Here is a 22,433-nt window from a genome sequence, read left to right as displayed (position 1 = left end):
ACGACCGCTTTGATTAAAATGGGATTTAGAGAATATTTTGTAAGAAATACAGGATATAATATTTTTATAATAAAGCCTCTGCTACATCACTATGCGACATTTCTGTCATGTGCATTGTTGAATTGAACAGTATACCAGTACACAGCTGCATGGTGATTGGTCAATGGCTGTCACCTGGGCAATTTGCATAATGCTTGATGAATGATGTAGAAAGTGGCAACAATTGTCCAAGAGAGTGAATTGACGACAACTAATGAAATACATTTTTTCCCAACACTGCAAAACACAGCATTACATAATGCGATTATCCATTTATCAATACAGCCCATTTATGCAAATGTACTGGCATACATTATGACTGTACTACATATTACAACTACAGTTACGTCATGGAAGTTGAAAATTATTGGCACAAAGTTACCTCATAATTTACACAGGACGTTTGAAAGACTAACTGATGTTTAGAAATATAAATTAATAGACCACTATTCACATTATATGTATTGACCTAGATAATTTAATAATAGTTGACTAAATGAATAAATGGATGGAATGCTTGAATGTTTATGATAAGATAATTTTGAAATTAGCAAAAGGATATGTATGAGATGCCAAAACTGGCTTTACGTCATCAGCAAATGCTGCTTGTTTGAATGCAGTAAGCTGACCATCAAGTACATATGTATCCTCAATACCAGTAAAATTTACCAGATTATTTGATGTATTTTAGCAATTAACCACACTGAGTGTCAGAGTGACGGTATATGACAAGATTTTGATCAGTTCACAACATATGTGCATGAGCAATGGCAAATGCATATATGGAGTGAACTGGTCAAAATCAAGTGGCATACCCGTTGCTGGCGTGGTTTGTTGCTTTTACATCATACTATTAAGGTAGAACGCACCTCGGGGACAGACATTCGGACTCTCAAACTTTTACAATTCTCTTCTGATACACCACATGTGGGGGTTCATTTTAAAGCTCTCGGCAAAGAAAACTTTTCACCGGCTTAGTTTTACGAAATTCGAAAATTTTTATTTTTCTCCATAGAGTTAACACAGGGATGGCGGCCATTTTGAATTTCTAATATCGATAAATCTTGGGTAATTTGTTTCTCTAGTACCAAAATTTGCACGGTGACCCCCTATTTTTATTCTTGATTTTGAAAGAGAATGGTTGAAAGATTCCTTTAGGAAAGTTAGAGCAAAAGTTTAAGTCTTTTAATTTCGAGGTGCATACTACCTTAAATTGAAATTTTGGCGTGAAACGTCAAAACGGGAATTTTTTCTCTAGCTGAGAGTTCATGCCTGTTCCAACTGTGCTTTCTTGTCAATATAGCACGGTTATTTTCAAGTATCAACCAATCAGATCCTAGTAGTTACGCCATCAATATACTGGCAAGATACAAATTTCATCAACAAACACGAAGGAAACACCCATACCATTTTTCCCACTGGTAACATTGAACTTGATCCAGGTACATTTACATCTTTCACAAACTAAACAATGAACTCACACCATTGTTGTATCCAGTTGGATATTTTTTCAACATTGATATTTTGTCATCAAACAACACTAATCCCAAATGTGTAAATAAACATCAGTAGATAATAATTATGCATCAATTTAGAACATATACAGATAAGCTAGTACAACCAACCATAAATTGTACATCAAGTTTTGATAATAGTTAAACACAATTCTGCATCACATATATTTGAATATATTTCACAGAGCCCAAGTGACAATGCTGAAGAATTTACCACACAGATGAGTACATAGAGATTTCCAGATGTTAGATATCATCAAAGAAGCCTCTCTTTGGAGCACCTCGTGATGAGTAGCTTGAGGTTCTTGTGTTGTTCCATGATGGTCTGTTATATCTGCCACTGCCGGATACTCCATTGCGGTCAGCATTCAGGGATAGGCTGTCAGTGTAGTCTGTCACATGATCCTCATTGAAGTCAATTGGTTCGGTTTCTTTCAACAACTCCACCTTGTCACTGTCTGGAGGCTTTGCATTCCTGATAAATTTAGCTGTAACGGAAAGTGAAATAAACAAATTCAATGGACAATACAATCTTTAGTCACAATTTATTCATCATATTTATACATTTCCAGAGTTAATCGCAGTTCAATACAGAGACATTGTGATATTGCAATTTCAGTGCACTATAATGTGGACCAATTGATATTTTGCATGTAAACTGCAGAACTGTCTCTGTGAGACGGTTCTGCTCAGTCAAGATATTTGGAATTAATTTCATGGTGTATCAAGACATCAAGTTCATAATAAGGTACTGAAATGACAGAAATCAGGAATGGGCGATTAGATCTTGGGGGGGGGGGGGAGGGGTCCAAATGGAGATTTCAAAGTTTTTTGTCTTCAATAGTTTGATATATTTATATTTGGGATCGGATAAGCATGCATATATTTTATCCAAGCAACTACATTGGTTTCCACTTTTCATTAGGTTACTGGGTGCCGTAAGTTGTGAGTTCAAACACTGTATATTCCAGTCACTTTAATGTGGATATTATGTTCAACTTGCCAAAACTGAAGATTTTCAATCTTTTCTTGACAATTTCAATCTACCTGCTTATGTTTTCCTCCTCATTTTTGACCCCTCCAACTCCCCCCTAACAAGATCCAATGATCCATCATTTACCTCTTGTAGTGTCATAGGAAGAAGCAATCCTGCCAGTGTCACTATCACTCTCCCTGGCACGGCCATATCTTCCACCTTCACTGGACGAATATCCTCCAGAGGAGTAACCAGCATCTCGGGTACCATAGCGGTCAAAAAACTCCCGACGTCTGGTCTCCCCATCTTCTATTCTTTGGCGTTTTCTTTTCTCTGTGATGAAGCAGGAGGTCACTTTGTTACTCAATGCATTCAAAAATGGGCTTTTTTATTGAGTACCACTTGTCAAAATATTCTTCAGGCACTACACATGTAGTTCTACATGCCTGAACGCTTGAGAAATTAAAGTGTTTACTTAGGTATTTCTTGCTTGTCTGTAAGTCTGCAGAATACACAGGTAATTTAAAAATTCTCACATGTATTCATTTGAATTTAGACAAACATTTCAAATAATCCTCTCACATCACGAGAGCTTGGTGTCACCGTATTGTTATTGGGCCAGCAGCTGTAATTTTGATGATTTTTTCACCATTTTTTTTCATGTCAACTACACTTTCTAATTTTTTTCCCAAAGCATGTTGAGATATAGTATTAAGCTGGTCAACTCACCCTGTGCATGTGTACATGGTATTGTAATTGTTGGCGGCTGAATTCTGGTCTGGACTAGAATTTAAATGTAAACAATAACAGCACATTTTACACTTATAGTCACTGTGCTAACAAGCTAAATAGTTGGTGTTTCAATATGCTTTGGGGAGTAGAACAAGAACTTGCAACTGACGTACAAAATAAAATATTGAAAAACTCATCAAAAATTACAGCTACTTCCCCTATAACAGTGGATGTGGGTGAGCCCATTTCCAGTGCAGGGATGGCAATGAAGAGTGTTAGCCTGAAAAGATAAGAGCCTCCTTTGTGTTTTACCTCTCTTGACAATCTGTCTACCCTCGTCTACATAATCTTGGGTCATTTCATCTTCCCCGATGAACTGCTGAAAGCCAAGGAAAGCCAGGCATCGACTACCAAGACTGAAGTACGTGGCTATACACAGGACCAGCACAGTGATAGGGTAGTAGATGTAGAATCCGTCAGCCATGAATGGAAGAACATCCATATGTCTTCCCATAGCCTGCAGATTGGAAGAAGAGGTCACTTGTGTGAAATTATTGTGAATTGCATTCCATAGATAATGCAGTCTCTTGAGGCCTGCATATGAGCATATCATCCTTGAAAAGATGTACAAACATTTTTTGTGTGATTGTTAGTACACAAGGAGAAACTGAATTACATCATACTTGATATGATATGTAATAATAACAACTTCAAATTTGGAATTTTTGCATTATCTTGGATGCACACTTTACAGTTTCTTTACCTGTTTAATTCAGAATAACCCAAAGGAGAAAATTTACATACGATACTTAATTACTTGTTCAATTTAAGATTTTATAACGTTTCAATATCGTATAAAATACATGGGACTGCAGTGGTACTGCAGCTCTCATCAACAATCCAATCATTCTGAAGACAAAGGTAAAGATTTTGTTGAGTTACTGCATTGAAGGAATCTAATTGATTTCATCATTTACAAAATAGCACTGCGAGAACTAATGAGGTTTGTGAAATTTTCGAAACTGACAGGTATAGGAGTACTAGTTGTAAACAGTGTTCCCGCTAAGGCTTATTTGCGCGCTAATTGCGCAGTGTCTCCGATTGCTCTCGCAGTGAAATTTCATGTTTTGCGCAACTTTAGTCTCATTCATTTCATCGGTATTAGTTTTGGAAACGATAACTCAGGGCGAAATATGCGAACTCAGCGTAGATTTTACTTCCGCGTTTCAAGTTTAGCGCCCGTTGGTGGTGCAGTTGTCACCAACGTTCATTGTACGTTGTGACGTACCCCAATAAATTAATATATACATGAATGGACCCAGCTGTGAGGCACTCAGGCGTATCTCATGTTGCGCACCCTCTCAAAACCGTAGAGGGAACACTGGTTGTAAATGTATCTTAGGTGGGCAGTACATTATTGAATCATTTAGTGACTGGAATGTCACTTACTGCTGTAAATGAGGTTTCCAGCATATCTTCATCACCTGTGATGTGACTGTCCAAGTGGATGAGACCCAGAAAGTTCAGACATAAGGGTGGAGTTAGACGACACAGCAATCTACGGTAAAAATGTAAAGTACAGGAGTTAAGCACTGGTGATTCAAGACACCACTTGACACAAAAAAACTCAATTTGTAGTTGATGGCTTCACGACATCTAAGGTGATGGCTTCACGGAATCTTTGCAATCCAAAAACACACTGTTGCTAAAAACAGTATAACATCACATTGTACATGAGGCACAGACCATTACTAGTCTTCAATGTGGTATTCAACGTGTCTTATAAGCCCACTGGGCTGGATGTGGCAATAGAAAACATTTCATTGTAATTTATTTAAATGGTGAATAAGTCCACATAGGACACTTAAATAAATAAAATACAACAACATACAATTACTAGCCATGTTCAATGAAGATGTTCTGGTATTGTACCAAGTTTGTACTTCTTCAAGCTAAAAATCTTCATGCAACACATGTAAATTTTTCTTAGTTTTACATTAAAATATTTATTGACAGTTTTCTCTTTGCCACATCATGATGACACAGCGACATTGGTTGCCATAGTAAAACAAGAACCGTGCACATGCTGGTAAGTATACTGATGTTTGACACCGAAAAGAAATATAGCTTGATATGAAAACAGGAGTATTTCTGAAAATGCCAATGTTTACTTTCAACTTTTTCGAACCCGATTCCTAGTAAACAGGTCCACAATCACCATCAATAACAATACATTTGGGGTAAACCATGGTGGTGAAAGGGGTGAAGGAAGTCAATGATATACAGCAAACATATAATTCAATACTTACATGGCAGAAAATAATAGACTGTTTTCATCAGTCTGGTGGTGATCAGCCAGGTAGTAATAATTAAATACTCTGATTTTAAATACAGGATAGTAAGCACACACACTCATGTATGCTATGGTCAAAAATGATGCCAACTGAAACAAAAATAACACAATGCTAAATTTCACAACAGTTTAAACTGAGAGACTAAAATATATCTGAAAAGCTAATGGTGGTCAAATCTGCCAATGAAAGACTGTCTATTTCAGAAATGATTATACTCAGCAACATTTGGATGCAGCAAGTCAAACGGCTACAAATTTTACAGTCTGTAACATGGAATAGAATTTGTTGAAACTTTCAATCATTTCTTATTTGTACTATGCTTCTCAGTGTATGGGATCTACCGGGAATATAATTTTTGAACACAGTGCTGATCACTATGGCTCCAAATGGAAATGATTTCTTTACTTTGATAAAATAGTCTGCGATAATAATACTTATGACATATGCAGAATAGCTCAGAGATTCTGTTCATTTAAGTTTGATTCCTAACATGTGCCAGTATTTTCTATAACTGATAACAAAAAGTTATGCATTCATTTATGTCATGTAACTTTAGGGGTGAAATTTCACAGAACATGTTCACAATCAGTTCTACCTCAACATTGTACAACAAAGTAAAAACTCACCTCAATGTAAAAATAATTGTAATTGGCGGCAGCCAGATCAACAAATATGGCAAATAAGGAGAGAACTGGATTCTTGTTAAAGAACGTCACCTCAGACCAGATGACAGCTAGGGAGAATATAGCCAGTATAATGGCGAAAAACTTTAGAGTCCATGGTTTAAAGACAATCTTCCAATACCATTCCAACTTGGGTGTATAAATAGCTTTTAGTAAACCCTTCCTAGGGTTGCTTGAAAATGTATGCTTGAAATATCTGTTATTTAAGAGAATAGTCAGGGTGAGACCACGAGTAGGAAAAATTTAGTTAACATTAAAGGTATTCGGTCACCTGTTTTTTCATAGCCAATCACGGATTTTACACGGGTGGCCGCTTTTTAAAAAGGGCGCCTCCTCACGACCAGCCATGGCATCCTTAGCAGCGTAGACCACTACCGTGTTCTTTGACATATAAAATATGGAGGACCGACTGCTACAGGTGTTACGGGGTAGTACGCTAAGCCTCGCCCCTTTACCATATATGGAATATGCAAATTTACGGTGACCGTGTACCTTTAAAGGGCCAATAGCTATAACTTTCGATGATTTTTTTTACTGGTTTTGTTTGCAGGTCAACTACACTTTCTTGTTCTATTCCCCAAGGTATGTTGAGATACACAGTATTCAGTTTGTCAATCAACCCGTACAGGTGAAGACTGCATTGTTATCATTGGCAAATGAATTCTGGTCCTGACTTGAATTCAAATGTAAACAGTAGCAGTGCATTCTACACGTATGGGCGCTGTGTTCACAAGGTAAATAGTATGCGTTTCAACATGCTTTGACGTGTAGAACAAGAACTTGCAATTGACATACAAAATAATAGAACTTGCAATTGACATACAAAATAATATTAGTGAAAAAATTCCTAAAAAGTTACAGCTGTTGGCCTTTAAAACACTCATATTCTTGACAGTTCTTCTGAGATATCTTGTGGTATTAAACTAATTTCTACCATGTTGAATTTTTATTGAATATCCGTATTCAGCCATTGACATCTCCAAAGCTTAGAAAAATTCAGTTAAAAAACAATGACCAAAAGTTTACCAAAAATGGAACTCATGAAAAGATGGTATGATTTGTAGTTCATTGAACACAGATTGTATTCACAAATGATATCAGTTACGTATTTTGAACTACCCTCTCAGGAGGAATACATTGTATTCCTTGTAACCCCATACTAATGTTCTTTATCTCATCCTTGTTGTCAAAGCTGCAGATGTATACAGACATGAATTTGCTAAATCATGTGTGATGACAGTCCAGAATTTCTGAGATTACCACTGGTGAAAATCTTGTTTTGACTGCTTTTACATGATACACTGACTCCCTGACGAACATCAATCAAAGGTATGTCTACAGGCACTTCTTTGTGATACTTCATCATACCATACTTTTCATACATAGACATTCTTTTAATGTATGGCTACATGGGGAGGCATGTAATTACTCGTCAATCTTTAATGTTTTCATAGACGTTATACATTATTGGATGCAGCTACATGGTGAAAAGATCATAATTAGTACAGAAGGATTGTCTGGTCAGAAAGTGGGTGGACTCACCCTTCTCCATCTTCAGCATTCTTTTCAACATCTTCTAACTCAAACGCCCTCTCCAGCAGCCTGTGCCATTCAAACTGAGTTCTTCTCTCTGTCATGACAGCATAGATGACTTTGCTGTGCAGCTTGACCAGTGTTCTCTGTGTAGGCATTTCCAGCTCCCCACTGCCATAGTCTTCATAGTCATCCATGGTCCGCTTACCCACTTTGTCTTGGAAGTCCTCAGGGCATTTGGTCATAATAGTATCGATGTGTTTGTGCAGTGGGTGGTTGTATCGGATAGACTCCGCAGCCTTTTTTATCTCCTGTAGATACAAATACCAAATGAGGATTGAAATTTCCTCAGGGTTTACATGTCAACAGTCCACAAAATGATCAAAACATAAGTTTTATGTGCACCACTATAAAGAGTGGTGCCAGAGTATGTAATGATGTATTTGTACAGCAGGTGATTGTAACAGATGAATTTGGCTGCCATTTGCTCCTCTCTAAACACAAAAATATTTATTTTAAGTCATAATAATATACTACATAGTAAAAATACTAGCCCAATGTATTAAAATCTTAACAGGACAGCATACACATACATGGTATCTAGGGAGAACATTCAGAGAGGAAAATTGTTACTGGTCAAGTACGCTTAGCATCTATTGGGTAACTATACTCTCACCTGTAGAGTATCATATGTTTAATAAACAACTTGAACGATTCTAATACAATAGCAAGTTTGGCAAATTCACCAACTTTGATTTAGTTTGTGAAATCTGTATCCTCAAAGAGTACAGGAACAGACCTACTTCCATCCTTTCACCACAAAATTTTGGTACAACCCCCATTGCTCCTTGTGGCAAAATTGGACCTATGAACAGATAAGTGGGTAGGAAAGGGTAGGGTCAATGGAGAAGGAAAGACTACTAATTTGACAACTTACATCTAGGATATCTTCAAGGTTTTCCTCTGCCTCAGATTTCTCTGTGCTGAGTTTAGCAATTTGAAAATACGTGTAGGACAGTTCATATCCTTTCTTGGCAGCATTCCAGTATTTTCGTGGCACTTCAACCAATCCATATCCAAGCAGCAACACCAACAGGAACAGACCCCAGGTGTTACTGGCTGTTACCAGGATAATGGAAAGCTTGGCCCTGTAAATATATTGAGTCAATGATGTCAGAAAAAGTATCCGAATACAACATAAATACATTGATTACAACTGATTTTTTCATTTCTTAAAAACACAAGGCAGGACAGCAAGGATGTTTGGGAAAACATTAAGTGAACCTTTTTCATTCGAAGAAAAAAATAAAATTTTATGGTGGCACTGTAACATAAAATATGGATGTCATAGGCAACATTTACATAGCTATACCCTCCTGTGAAAGAATTTCAAATATTAGTTTTGAGATTTTTTAACATCGTGGCATTGTCACCAGAAAATGGTAAATCATATCATATATATATATATATATATATATATATATATATATATATATATATATATATATATATATATATATATATATATATATATATATATATATATATATTATATATATATATATATATATTCATAGCCATATCTTCACCAGAAGGAGATTTCAAACCTATATCTTGAGATTTTTTCTCATGGGAATATGCTGGGATAAAAGCACAGCCTATCCATAATAAAAACAAATTTAAATTTACTGCACGTTGTACTGAAAGCATCTGAAAATATGAGCATGTATCAATGCAAAGAGTTCAATGACATTTATCTGTACTTACCCATCTAATCGTATGTCTGGCCTTGCCGCTACATATATGAGCAGTATACCAAATATGAGCAGGTAGCTACCGTAATAGATAGCATTCTCAATCAAAGCAGACTTCAGTTTACCGCGCACGGTGAATTCTCCAGCTCTGGAGTAGGACTGCATCAGAGGGCACACAATCCTTCAAGAAAGAAAGTTATGAAAGGAAGGTAACTTATCTCACACATGCTCATAAATCTAATATGTGCCTTTAAACAGGCCATGCTTTAACAATTTTGAAATATTAATGCCATTAATTATGGCCGTAAGAGGGAGTACTGTGGAAATACGTGTCCGTAAATCCTAAGTGAATGATATGGAAAGGAGTACAAAAACACAATCCTATTAGGTGAATTTCCATTCATTTCTCATGTAAATTGCTTCTAGGGATGCAAAGATTTACAACATCATCTTTGAACAATGCTACTAGTAATAAGAAACAACACGACTAGATGAATTTTGAGACAATACCTGGAGGATAAGAGTGTGGGCAACTGAGATCCTACACATCTACGCCAAAATACATATTGTGTTTATGTTAACAGTTAAGGAACTCCAGAAACTCCATTTCAATAAATCATCACACACAATTTAGCACAAACTTGTGTGACAAGGTAGCACCATGGAAACCATGCATATGAGTAAAACTGTTAGTCAATCACTGTTCTGATTTTCTTTTGAAATATTTGTCACTCAAAAACTTGTTACTGGTTAAAATTTACAATAACTTATTTCTGCGAGGTTAATTTAAAGGAAAGTTCAAATCCTAATCACCACACTTTCAAATCTTTATTTCTGGGAGGTTGAGAGGATTTGAAGGTCTGAGTTTCATTTGTCAGGAGCATTTAATTTATCCACAATCTCTTAGCAGTTCACCACATTTTTTCAGAATTATAGGTCTATCTCAGAGGTGAAAGCAGTTTCCGCACTGATTTTGTTGGCTTTTATTTCTAAAATTAATATTTCATAGATGCGTATTTGTAAACAGCAGGGTTTTCTCTCGACTGCGCAATTGCGCAAATTGCGCATTTCGAGCCATTGTCTGCCCTGAAAAAGTTACTGACTGCGCGGAAATGCGCACAAAACACAGCAAGCAAAGATATCCACATATTTTAGGGTGTTCCAAGCGCTTAGCGTAGCGACCAGTGAATTTGCTGTTGTTTCTATTCAGAATATTCCCTCGGAAAGACAAAATATAGCCTGTTATTCAACTTTGGTGACGTGCATGTCGTGGAGTGTACGCATCGAAAAGAACAGCCAACGACGTGTTTGCGGTTAAGTATCCACAGATACTAGTGCAATTTGATGTTCATGTTTTTTTAAAAGTTTGAAAGCAGAAAACAATCATCAATGATGAAATCATGGAAAATTCTAGATTTAGACGATCAATCTCGATCATAACAAAACACAATCGTTTGATCGGCGCCCAGGAGGGGTAGGCCTGCTCCTGATATTTTCATACGGGGATGTGCCGGCCAATAGCAAGTCTGAAAACATCAACTCATGTATATTCCGAAAATATGGCCCACTGATAGGGATGTGCTTGACAAAGTTAGGGAATTTCACCTTTATTCTGTTGCACGTGACGTTTTTCCTGAAGCATGGGACATTTACTTTGTTATTGACCCATGCTTAGGGTTTTGGAGATAAAAATTGATCGACGTTTAGGGAATTTTTTCGTGAAAAAGTGATCCATTCGGGCTGAGCATATTTTCATGGATTAAACCCAAAAATTAGGACCAAATCGTGTCTAAGGGGACAAGTACGTCAAGTTCTGAATCGGAAAACCTGTGTGTGACAAATCGACAGAATATGGAGAGCAGCCGAGCACATCACAAGCTGACAAACATCATGATGTCGATGTTAGCATGGGTGCTGCATGGGACATAGACGACGCAACTGAACTGGGTGACGATCGTAATGATATCGGGGAAGCGCTTCCTAGGAAGGCAAATCAACATCAACAGTGACTGCCCCTAAATGTCAAATTTGCACCCTAATTTTGATGAATGGGGCACAAAGTGCCCTTTTCAATGAACATGCAGAGAAAACACTGAAACAGTACCAGTTTTTTTGTTAAAATGGATGAGTTTCAATCAATAATGTCATAACTGAATTTGGATCACACTGTACCATCACCAGAGTTCACGTTTACGCAAAAATCGTGCGTATTTACGCATTGAAATTGACTCTCTAAATTTCCATTGTTATGCGTTTTCTATACGCAAAGGATAACACCGAAATTTCGAAAGCACTCCCCACGACTGAGCTTAGGCGACAACCAGACGAAATTTGTTGCAACACATTTCTGTCAATCAGTCATTTTGTGTGGAAAGTTTCGGATTCTCTGGGCGTTGTCTGAAAAATCGGCATCGTAGTCCACACGTTATCACGTTAGGCACGTGATCATGTCAGCTGTGCCTATGAATTACGTTGCTAATTTTCAGGCGAGCGATAGTTTCTGAAAGTGAGTGATTGACAGAAATGTTGCGACAAATTATATAAATGCCACCCGTGCACGATCATCGCGTCTCGCTGTTCCCAAATTTTGATCAAGCACACATGCAGCATGGCGTCGAAGCACCAGTCCGTGAAAAAAATGATTCATCGGTAGAGCTCGTCAGAATCCCGATAAATTTTGAACACTGCAGAAGTGTCTGGAAGGTAACTGGTCGTTTAGGCACCAAGTCGTTTCGGCCTCTCAATTTCCGGCCCCAAGTCACTTCGGCACCGCAACCCAAGACGTTTCGGCATCTGTGTTTCGATTTTTTTCAAACTATTTAGTAATTGACTGATCCGTCATATTCGTCAGCGTGACCTTTGCGTTCTGACCAGTACTTTAAGCGCATTTTGTGTGAATTTTTCCGTGCTGTTTCGTCATCGCTTTCAAACTTTTGCAGTGTCGGCGGCTATTGATATCGATAAACTTGTGTCACAGATTTGAAAATGATATGAAGTTTTTTCTTACGGTCTCTTCCCATGTTCTCACAAAGATTAAAGAATGTACGTGAATGTTAGTTGACACTATACTTTTTAGTTCTTTGATTTGTAACATTACGCTCCAGCACTAGTTCCCACAGGTAGCCTTCAGCGGTGCCGAAACGTCTTGGGTTGCGGTGCCGAAACGACTTGGGGCCTGAAATTGGAAGGCCGAAACGTCTTGGGCCGAAACGACTTGGTGCCGAAACGTCCAGAAACCGTCTGGATAAGCTGCCATAACTCTAACTTTTGGGTTGCCCAATGTGTTTTGACGGTCGCATGTATACCCTTCGCTGTTACGTTTCAACATTGTTCAAGTTGTTCGTTAAACTGTTTTCATTAAAATAATGTTACATCGTACAATCCGAATATGTAGTGTAGGTTTATTCAACGGCACATTGTATTTTGCAGTCAGTTTTTTCATCAATCGAGTGCGGAAGTGAAATTACGCACTCAAATCCAGCCATTACGCAATTTTAGCAGACTAATGCGTATGCCGTACGCGAGGAGAAAAAAGTCACCGCGAACACTGATCACTGAAGAATTTTTAATAGAAGTGAATTAAAATTAATAAATGTTTATGAAGATGAAAACACAAAATGCATCAGTTCAACAATTAACTGTAATGTATGCCAGCAGTTAGTACAGCATCAACAATTAACACAATATAGCAGGACATAGAAATTTAGAAAATGAATCAATGCTTTCACTTGGTAAACTAATGCCATGCATGGTATGTTTGAGACACATCAACACTGGCCACCTGTCCTAAATCAGACACTGTACATTCTGCGGCATTTAAACATAACCTGTTCACCACCATGGCTTTGGCCAAAATCCATTGTTATCAATGGTGAGTGTTGACCCTTTCACAGGGACTCTGGGTGAAAAGGTTAAATTATTATGTGTATTCTCTTCACAGCATTTAAGCTGTTTCACATGACTACTAATACAGTCTTTATTAAGAGTAACAGGTGGTCCAGCTGCTAGCTGCTTTATATATATGCCTCCTCATATACTTTCAAAATATGTCATTTAGTGGAAAACGATACCATGTATGATAATCCTTGTCCACAAACTACTTTTGACAGTATCAACTGATATCAAGGCACAAATTAGAAAATAAATGAATACACAAATATGTAATAAATAAATAAACAAATAACACTGTATACTGCTTACCAAGTGAGTATTTGTGAAGTCCAATAAACAATATTCCACATATCTGGCAAGATAGTATCTGGAACATAGCTCCATGGTTTGCCACATTCATACACATCGCGTCTTTTGATAGACGTCAGCTCAGTTGTTTCAGTTGAGTTTTCTGTAGTTGGGGCACCATTTGGCCGGTTAGTGGTAATGCTGAAATTACCAATAATTGGCATGAAGCTGGAATTGTCGTCCCTAAAGCTGTCACGGAATTCAGCTTGGTGCGATTCATTGATGCTGGACAATGTGGTGATTTCGTCGGTTTTCTCATGGTCATATATGCATTGTTGATAAATTGTCTACAAAAGAATGAAAAATAAAAGAATAGCCTACTGAATGACAAGATTTCATCAAAGATACAACAATGCAGTATTTTAAGTATGCAAATTATCACATTGTCTTATTCAATGACACTAAAATATAACTAAGGGTTAGTCAATCTGTAACATATCCACTGACATATAACATTCAGAAGTATCCTAATACATTCTTTTGAAAGATTTCCAACACTATTACCGCAAGAGACATTCTTGTAGACACTGTTGCTGTTTTTCTATAAGCAACTGAGCTAATGATAGACAGACAGACAGACAGACAGACAGACAGACAGACAGACAGACCGAAAGACACACAGACAGACACACACACACACACACACACATACACACCAGTTGGGTTGCATAACTGCATATGGCAGGAGATCACCAAACCTTTGAATCTTGCTGCAACAAGAAAGTGAATATCTGCAGTGACAGCAATTAATATTAATAAACAGTACAAGAAGTTAGTACAATTTATATCAATAAAGTTGCAAGAAGTTTGGTACTACATTTGCATGGAATGACACATTGCATCTCTATTTACAGCACAGGGTCCGGCGAGCAATATTCGTCTAGAAATTATGAATATGATCAATAAATGTCTTGTATTAAACTTTTTTTTCATTACACAAGCCGTACCTGTGTCTAGTGTGTGCCTATTACTTTACCCTAGCTATCTGTGGATAGTATTTCAAAGAAAACAGTCTATATCTGTTAATTGCCCTCCCTAATCCCCTTCATTAATTTGTTCTGCCGATCGCCAACGCGGGGGCTTACATCGCCCTGACCAAATACCTCGTTAGCAGCTCATAAGGTAGTCGTCTACTACCTTATGAGCTGCTAACGAGGTATTTGGTCAGGGCGATGTAAGCCCCCGCGTTGGCGATCGCAGAACAAATTAATGAAGGGGATTAGGGAGGGCAATTAACAGATATAGACTGTTTTCTTTGAAATACTATCCACAGATAGCTAGGGTAAAGTAATAGGCACACACTAGACACAGGTACGGCTTGTGTAATGAATAAAAAGTTTAATACAAGACATTTATTGATCATATTCATAATTTCTAGACGAATATTGCTCGCCGGACCCTGTGTTTACAGCATTAATCTCTTTCAAAGTTTTTGTATTTCATCTACCCTCTGTAAAATGATTTTTGTCAATCACAATGCCGTTGTACTAGTAGATGCTGGGATGATGCAATGGTGATATTATGTGACATTATAGAAGCAACTTTTCATCAGTTACCATTACTTATGTATTGCTAATCATGAAATTATATGTAATTCATAATTTAACCAACTCAAGCACAGGGAGTTCAATATGTAGTTCCTTCAGCTGTACAAAGGATAATGTGGGTACTGTTTATAAAAGTGGGTTGATTCTTGCCTAATAATTGATAATGGCTTCTCCACTTAAAATATGAGTATAAGAAAAACATTACACACTTTTACATGCTTTCAATTGCCATAGAAACAGTTTTGTCACCTTCTTGCAATTGCAAATGTAATTTTTCTCAGTATTTTATAGGGTAATTTCAGCAAAGATTACCTAATTACTTTTGTGAACCATGTTATGTATTGAATTGAGAAAGATAATTTCAATAATGCAGGGTGATTCTTTCAGTAGAGTTATGGTTCAAAGTCAGCTGAAACCGTGCATCAAAACCATCAGATTTCTGTGCACTGGATATTTCTGAAAAATGGGAAGTTTCTCCTTTTATTGGCTACATAGCATTCAGTGTTCACAAAATTGTCTGATATGAAAAGACATCAAAGAGACACCATGACTCATCACTGACTGAGACTGACAGCATGTTGAAATCTGTTTTTGCACTGGTATTATGTTATTGCCATTAATTTCAAGGGCATTCTTTCTAAGGGGCTTTCAAACTCTAGTATGAATAACAAATTTACACTTCTGATTGCTATATCAGCTTTCCTGGTATATCTCGAATGGCAAATTTCATTTGGTCCCAGTTGCACAACACTTGCATATATGAGTGATTCTGCATGCCTATGGTACTGGTATCTGTCTGTGGACCATGATGTACATATACTGGTTACATGTATACCATTTGAAGAGTAAGGTTACCACCAAGTCCATGCAAACAATACTGATCATAATGCAGTATTTTGAATACTCATGAAAATGAAACAATTACAATGATTGACACTCAGATACAAACAACAAATAACTTCAGAAAATCATTGACCAGCGCCTGGTTATTTCTGTAAAACCATTTGTCTCCAGAACAAAACATGAAACATGCACTGATGATAACATCACGACAACATTCTTTCAGAACTTGAAAAGTGGTTATACCGGGTATTTTCCCTTTTGTTTAAAATCTAAAGATATACTCCAACCATCTTTTTCTGAATGTCAACAAGTGTTGTAAGCCTAAGGAAATGCTAGGTAAGATAAACAAATAAATAAATTTTTATTGTAGAAAATACAGCAAAAACGATTAATGTTTAACAACAATGAGCCAGATTTTACAAACATAACTTGTTATGGCTACTGATGTAACCTTTACAGAAATTTTTAAAATTCAAAATATCACGTCAGAATAGCTGTAAACAAGAAACTTTTTATCTGTTATATAGACATTTCCAAGAAGATTTTAAAAAGCACTTGAAAACAATACCAAAACCTCCTTCGACAGAATTCAACAAACTTGGCTTTCTACTGCCTTTTTGCAAGAGTGTGATCAGAATGGTAACACTGAATGTCTGTTATCAGTTCCCTACATTTTTTACATCAGATAGTAAAGACAAATTGAGATTGAAACTTCAAGAAATGTTCTTCTTATAAATACCACAGCTACCGGTACAGCTGCAACACATAAAATACCTTTATCATGGTATGTTTGAATTTCATGCATCAAAATGTGCATGACGAAAGCAGTGCATAGCAGAGACACTGATGTACTCTGCAACCTCTTGAACCTATTGAACCTATGAACTAGTGTTGAACTCTGATAATGGGCAATTTTTTACCACTACTTTTCCACTGTGGGACGACAAAATTGGAGCCTGGCCAACCTGAAACACTAGCTAAAAATCAAATTGGAACCCTGCGATGAAAGAAATACTGATCCCATTTATAAACCCATCAGCTTGTCTAGCATTTTGCAAAGTACATAACTGCTTCTCACAGCACTCAGACAAAAATCTCTTCTGTCAACAGGTAGAGAATTATGAGAGATAAGAGGTCAGTAATTTATATTTCTGAGCTCTGACATGTAACAAATAGGAGGAATTTATCATTTACTAACCAGTTATGCTCAAAACATGAAACATTCTGTGCCATCTTTTAACATGCCCTGTTATATATCAATGTTAAGCATACAACAATGTGATGATTATTAAATAAAAAAAAAAGCATTGCACTTCTTTTATATGATAACACAGCTGTTGACATGAGGTGCTACATTATTTTCATTTTCAATTCCAGGTCTTTATTTTTTCTGCAGAGCTGTCGAATCACACGGGATTACCATCATCACTCCTATGGATTGATGGAGAAAGACTGAGCATAATTACAGTAGATCAGTGTACAGAAAAACACACAATTTTCTAAAAGTAGTAAAGCCACATGATTGCATATTCAAGCACTGAATGCTTATTTCATATGAGGATACTTTCACTGCAGTGGACGATAAAACCATTTTGAAGTTGTTCGGTGAAAATATTCCCCACAATGGTTAAGCCTAACCAATTATACTCAGTTATACTGTGTGTACCTGTTTACAAGGAATGGGGGGTGAACAGGTTAAATGAAATCACAGATAAATGCTTCTCATGTATAAAGAAGGCTACAACAGTTGCCCTTCAACCTCCTGTAGGCCTGTAACCAAGGCAACCTTGACAACCAGTCAGTACTTGTAATTGATTAAGTAGACAGTAGATTCCCCTGGTATTTCAATTCAAGTCATTGCATTGAAAATAGATGTTCATTGATGCACATAATAATACACTGTATTTCTTTCACTCATAAATTTTAGCACCATCAAAATTTTTGTTAGGATCGGTTGGAAGTACTGAGAGATGAAAGTGAGCATTCTGGCAACTTGAAAATAGTTCTTGATATGTCAAACATTACCAATAATTTTTGTTGTTCTAAATTCATGTACATTTACAATTATCCTGCTCAAACGTGAAAGCAAGAAAGATTCATGTTTGTTACGAAGGAGTATGACATACTTCACCAATGAAAATCTTATGGAGCTTAAATTCTCAACTTTATATACTTTATTGGAACGAACAGCTAAAACTAGTCTCACTTCAAAGATGCACAGTTTGTTAGAGGTAGTTGATATACACATACAACTATTGGTGTACTGTTTTACATGAGTTTCAGGATTTCTTTACTTACATACTATGTCAGCTATTTCTAAAATATCTGATGGCATCAATACAAAGATTCCCTGTGCTAAAGTGTCCTTGAAGGCCTTTAATACGTTACTAGGCTTTGGTAAAGATAAGGATCTTCTAGCCATTTCTCTAGGCTGAATACACTTCCCATCCATAATGTGCTATACTTGTAACAAGTGTGTGCTAGCATTAGAGGTATGACTCATAATACAACACAGCTGTGCATCATACTATGACACACTAGATTAATATATGAATCACATGCTCCATCTATACCAACATAGGTACATGCTGAAAAATTTAACCTTCTCTGAGTGAGTTACATTAAATTTTTTAAGACTACTTTCATCATGAAAATAATGATAAGATTGACACCATTTGATTTTTGGCAACTACGGTAAAACATCATCATTTTCACAATGCCAAGTTTTCTTTCTTCTTCATAACACCCATGAAAACAAAATTCTGTGGCACAACTGCTGTACAGCATGGTTTTAGATATTCAAAATATCATCACAATTAGACACAGAAAAGTCATACCAATTTAAAGAGACTTTATGCTGAAAGTGAATTAATATGTTGAAGTCTTATAAACTGATTTCCGATTCTTCAATCTCCTCTTAAAAAAATATTGTATTGCCCTCAATCAATGATTCAGTACATGATGTCCTCCTATTAAAGACAATGAGTGGAGACTTTGTTTTGCACCTCATAAAGTATGAGCTAATGCAGGAAAGACATGAAAAGGGTTCGTAGTACTCACCGATGACACATCTAATGGTAAGATGAAGATAATGATGAATGAGAAGTACCATGACACAAACGTGGCCAAGGTAACAACAATGTGCTGCTTTCTCCAGTTGCTATAGCGATGCAGCAGATAAGCCGACAGGATGAAGACACAAATGATTTCAACGGCAAGTGGTCCCACACTCATGGTTTCAGATTAGCACAGTCTCTAACCACTAAAAGACATCAGCATTGTTCAAGGATCATCAATCCTGGATTTTCATTATCTTGCTAAGCAACATTTTCTTTCAAAAGATCTCTACAGAACAATAAAAATATTTAATTTATTCATCAGCAGGTTATCCATAGAATGCAATACTCTAAGATGTTCATAAATGTTATTACAAAAGTTACATATATCAGCATATGCGTAGCAACAGTAGGGACTAATAATCTAGTGGCTTGTTATTACTTTGGGTATTTCCAAAAGAATATACTGTAATATGACCAATTCACTGATTTTGATCGTATGGTAATAAAACATGTTGTGGTGTTCATCAGAACCACTGGAAATGAGGGAAAATTGTGTATGCTGGAGAGACATCTAAATATTTGAAAACAACACATTGAATAAATACACCACATCCTGATGGTAACAAAACAAATGTAATTGATGTACACTGCACACAAATTAGCAATTCTAGTTCTGCATTATAAGAAACGGAGGATTTATTATTAATCTCTGCATGAAAGCTTTAGGGACTATCCTTAATAAAAGCTGATGCATGACCAACATAATTCCTTCTTTTTAGTTGAAAATGCCTTGGCCCTCCCCCCTAACAAAACAAAGTAAAATGTGGAAAAATCAATGACATCAGTATGAAACCTACAGATCCCACTTACTGTTCAAAATCACCCAAGAAAATACCGAAACTACCCATTAATCAAACTTGTCTCATGATGAGTTCACTTTTCAGGGTGATACAACATTATTGATATAATTTGTCATGACACAGTACTTCATTTGTGATACATTTATTTTGCAACTAATTTACAGTCGAGTGGCATGCAAGCTCTACAGTTCTGCATTTCTTCAAATATTACGACAAGGCTTGAGTTTGGAAAATTATACAAAATCCTCATGATTATTGACGCATGCAAAATTAAACAAAATCTTATCCCTAACCCCTAAAAGAAGGACTTTTATTGTAGGTAGGATGTCAGATTTTATTATCAGCTGTCCCCCCTAGATCAGCACATTCACATAAATTTTACAGCACCTCTAAGTAAGCTACATTTTCAAAAGTTTTCGATCAGCTATTTCTGCAGGAATAGAATTCCTTCCTCATGTATAATAGGAATTCCCGTAAAAATCTGCTCTGATTCAATGCAATGCAGAAGTTCCATTTAGAAGTCTACTCTATAGTCTATTTACTAGCACCTAATGTTACTGATGATCTCTCCTTTTCTGCGTAATTGCCCAATTACGATACATGTATTCTCCTTCATTTTCAGACATTAAAACTCAGTTCAACTTGTTCTTTCTTTGGGAGAGGGGGAAGGTATATGTTTTGATATTTCCTATCAATATGTTCATTAACCTGTCTGGTACACTATAAGTGCTGACAAAGCTGCACATATGTGATCCCCATCTAAGAATTCCTATATCAAATTGTTCATATCATTAACATTATGCAACATGTGGCACAAGTTCTTCCCGCCATGAAACAGGCTAGTATGGCAATATCAATAAAATATAAGTACCTCATTATCATGCATGTAACTGATCCATCTTCACCCGATATACATAATAGATGATCATTACTCGGGAACGACTAAGTGCCTATATTTTAATTTTGTTGAATAAGCAGCATTGAGTAAATGACACAAACTGAACAGATATATCTGTTTCTGGCATTTGTAATAAGACTGGTGGCACATCTATTGTTTAAATATAGGGAAGCTGGTTGCTATAAAACAGGTCGGGGATAGAGCACTGAGAACCAAAACCACTTTATCTCAAAGTGCATATTTGAACTCTACAACTTAAATCTACACTTTAAGTTTTATTCTGTCTCTAAAATATTTATGTTGTCGCACCTGCGAGCATACATCTCTAAAACAAACTGTTCTTTTCAATACAGATTAATCCTCTTTCTACCAGGTTCCATAGACAAACCATAGAAATAAATACAATTTGGAGAAAGAGGATTAACATCCGCAGGAAAATTCTACTAATACTATTCTAACATTTCAGTCAAAAGACACCCATATCACCATGATAGGTGATGGGTGCCATGTTGTAACTCAGTGTGCTGTAGGTACATAGCGCTATACAACAGTACAAATATATACAATCTGACACTGAATGTTTACATATGACTTTAACTGTGTTAACTTAAGTCTGATCTCGCTTATTTATTGGATTAAAGAATAGACGGTTTCATATAAAAATTACTGTATTTGGTGACATCGGAAATATAAAAAGCACTCGCTCATCAGTCAACAGAGTAAGTAAGCAGAGTAAGCAGAGACTACAGGCTAGCTACATGTACTAGAAGAGTATGACTCTAGTTTCTACTTCCGGCCTAACTTCCGATTTCAGGTCCCAGTTATCAGGTACGGTACAGGTTAGCTTTGGACCATTGATCAATGAATGACTGCATCAGTGCATTCACATCGATTTGACTCGTAAAAAATACGTCGCTAGACATTTAAAGAAAAACGTTGTTAAGATTAAAACGATGGAACAATGTATGTAGCATCCTCAGCAGTTTCGAGAAGACCAACCTCGACGCTCAGGAAAGTGAAAGCTTTGGAAACCCCATGAGTCGTGATCGTGGGGGGAAAAACATTGTTGTTTATTTTGTATGGGAGAGAGACAAACAAAAAAATTGGTTCCACAGTTGATTGATAACCATTTTCGGAAAAGTCGTATGGGGAAAAGTGAAATCCTGTCAGAGTGTTCACATCAATTTCCATTATCTGCAAAAACAGGAAATTTTTCTCACCTGAGCTGGGTAGCTTCTAGCAGCAGCAGACGTGGAACACGAACATTATCATCCTTATCCTTGTTGGCACAGTGCGCATGCGTCAGAATTTCCCTTGCCTATCGTTACTACTTACCTCCAGTGCAATAGTAGCGGCAAGCCGGCCTCTTAACTCTTTAAATAACACGATTTTGCAAAACGAT

At 36.7% G+C, this 22,433-nt stretch overlaps 1 protein-coding gene across 1 annotated transcript; it reads right to left on the bottom strand.

The window, feature by feature from the left end:
* Positions 1–1,594: 1,594 nt before the first annotated feature.
* LOC139139257 (G-protein coupled receptor-associated protein LMBRD2-like) lies at positions 1,595–22,324 on the bottom strand. The gene is made up of 12 exons (XM_070708100.1): positions 22,252–22,324; positions 19,275–19,559; positions 13,786–14,111; positions 9,599–9,766; positions 8,769–8,979; positions 7,841–8,142; positions 6,242–6,494; positions 5,571–5,704; positions 4,711–4,819; positions 3,574–3,778; positions 2,674–2,862; positions 1,595–2,041 (listed from the first exon to the last, which is right to left on the bottom strand). Exons 2-12 carry the CDS (start codon positions 19,446–19,448, stop codon positions 1,800–1,802), a joined length of 2,313 nt encoding a protein of 770 aa, XP_070564201.1. The 5' UTR covers positions 19,449–19,559; positions 22,252–22,324; the 3' UTR covers positions 1,595–1,799.
* Between the last annotated feature and the right edge of the window lie 109 nt (positions 22,325–22,433).

Source organism: Ptychodera flava, chromosome 8, assembly GCF_041260155.1.
Source record: "Ptychodera flava strain L36383 chromosome 8, AS_Pfla_20210202, whole genome shotgun sequence".
Taxonomy (NCBI): Eukaryota; Metazoa; Hemichordata; class Enteropneusta; family Ptychoderidae; genus Ptychodera; species Ptychodera flava.
Note: the sequence above shows the minus strand (reverse complement) of the source record. Positions and strands in the feature narration are given on the sequence as shown.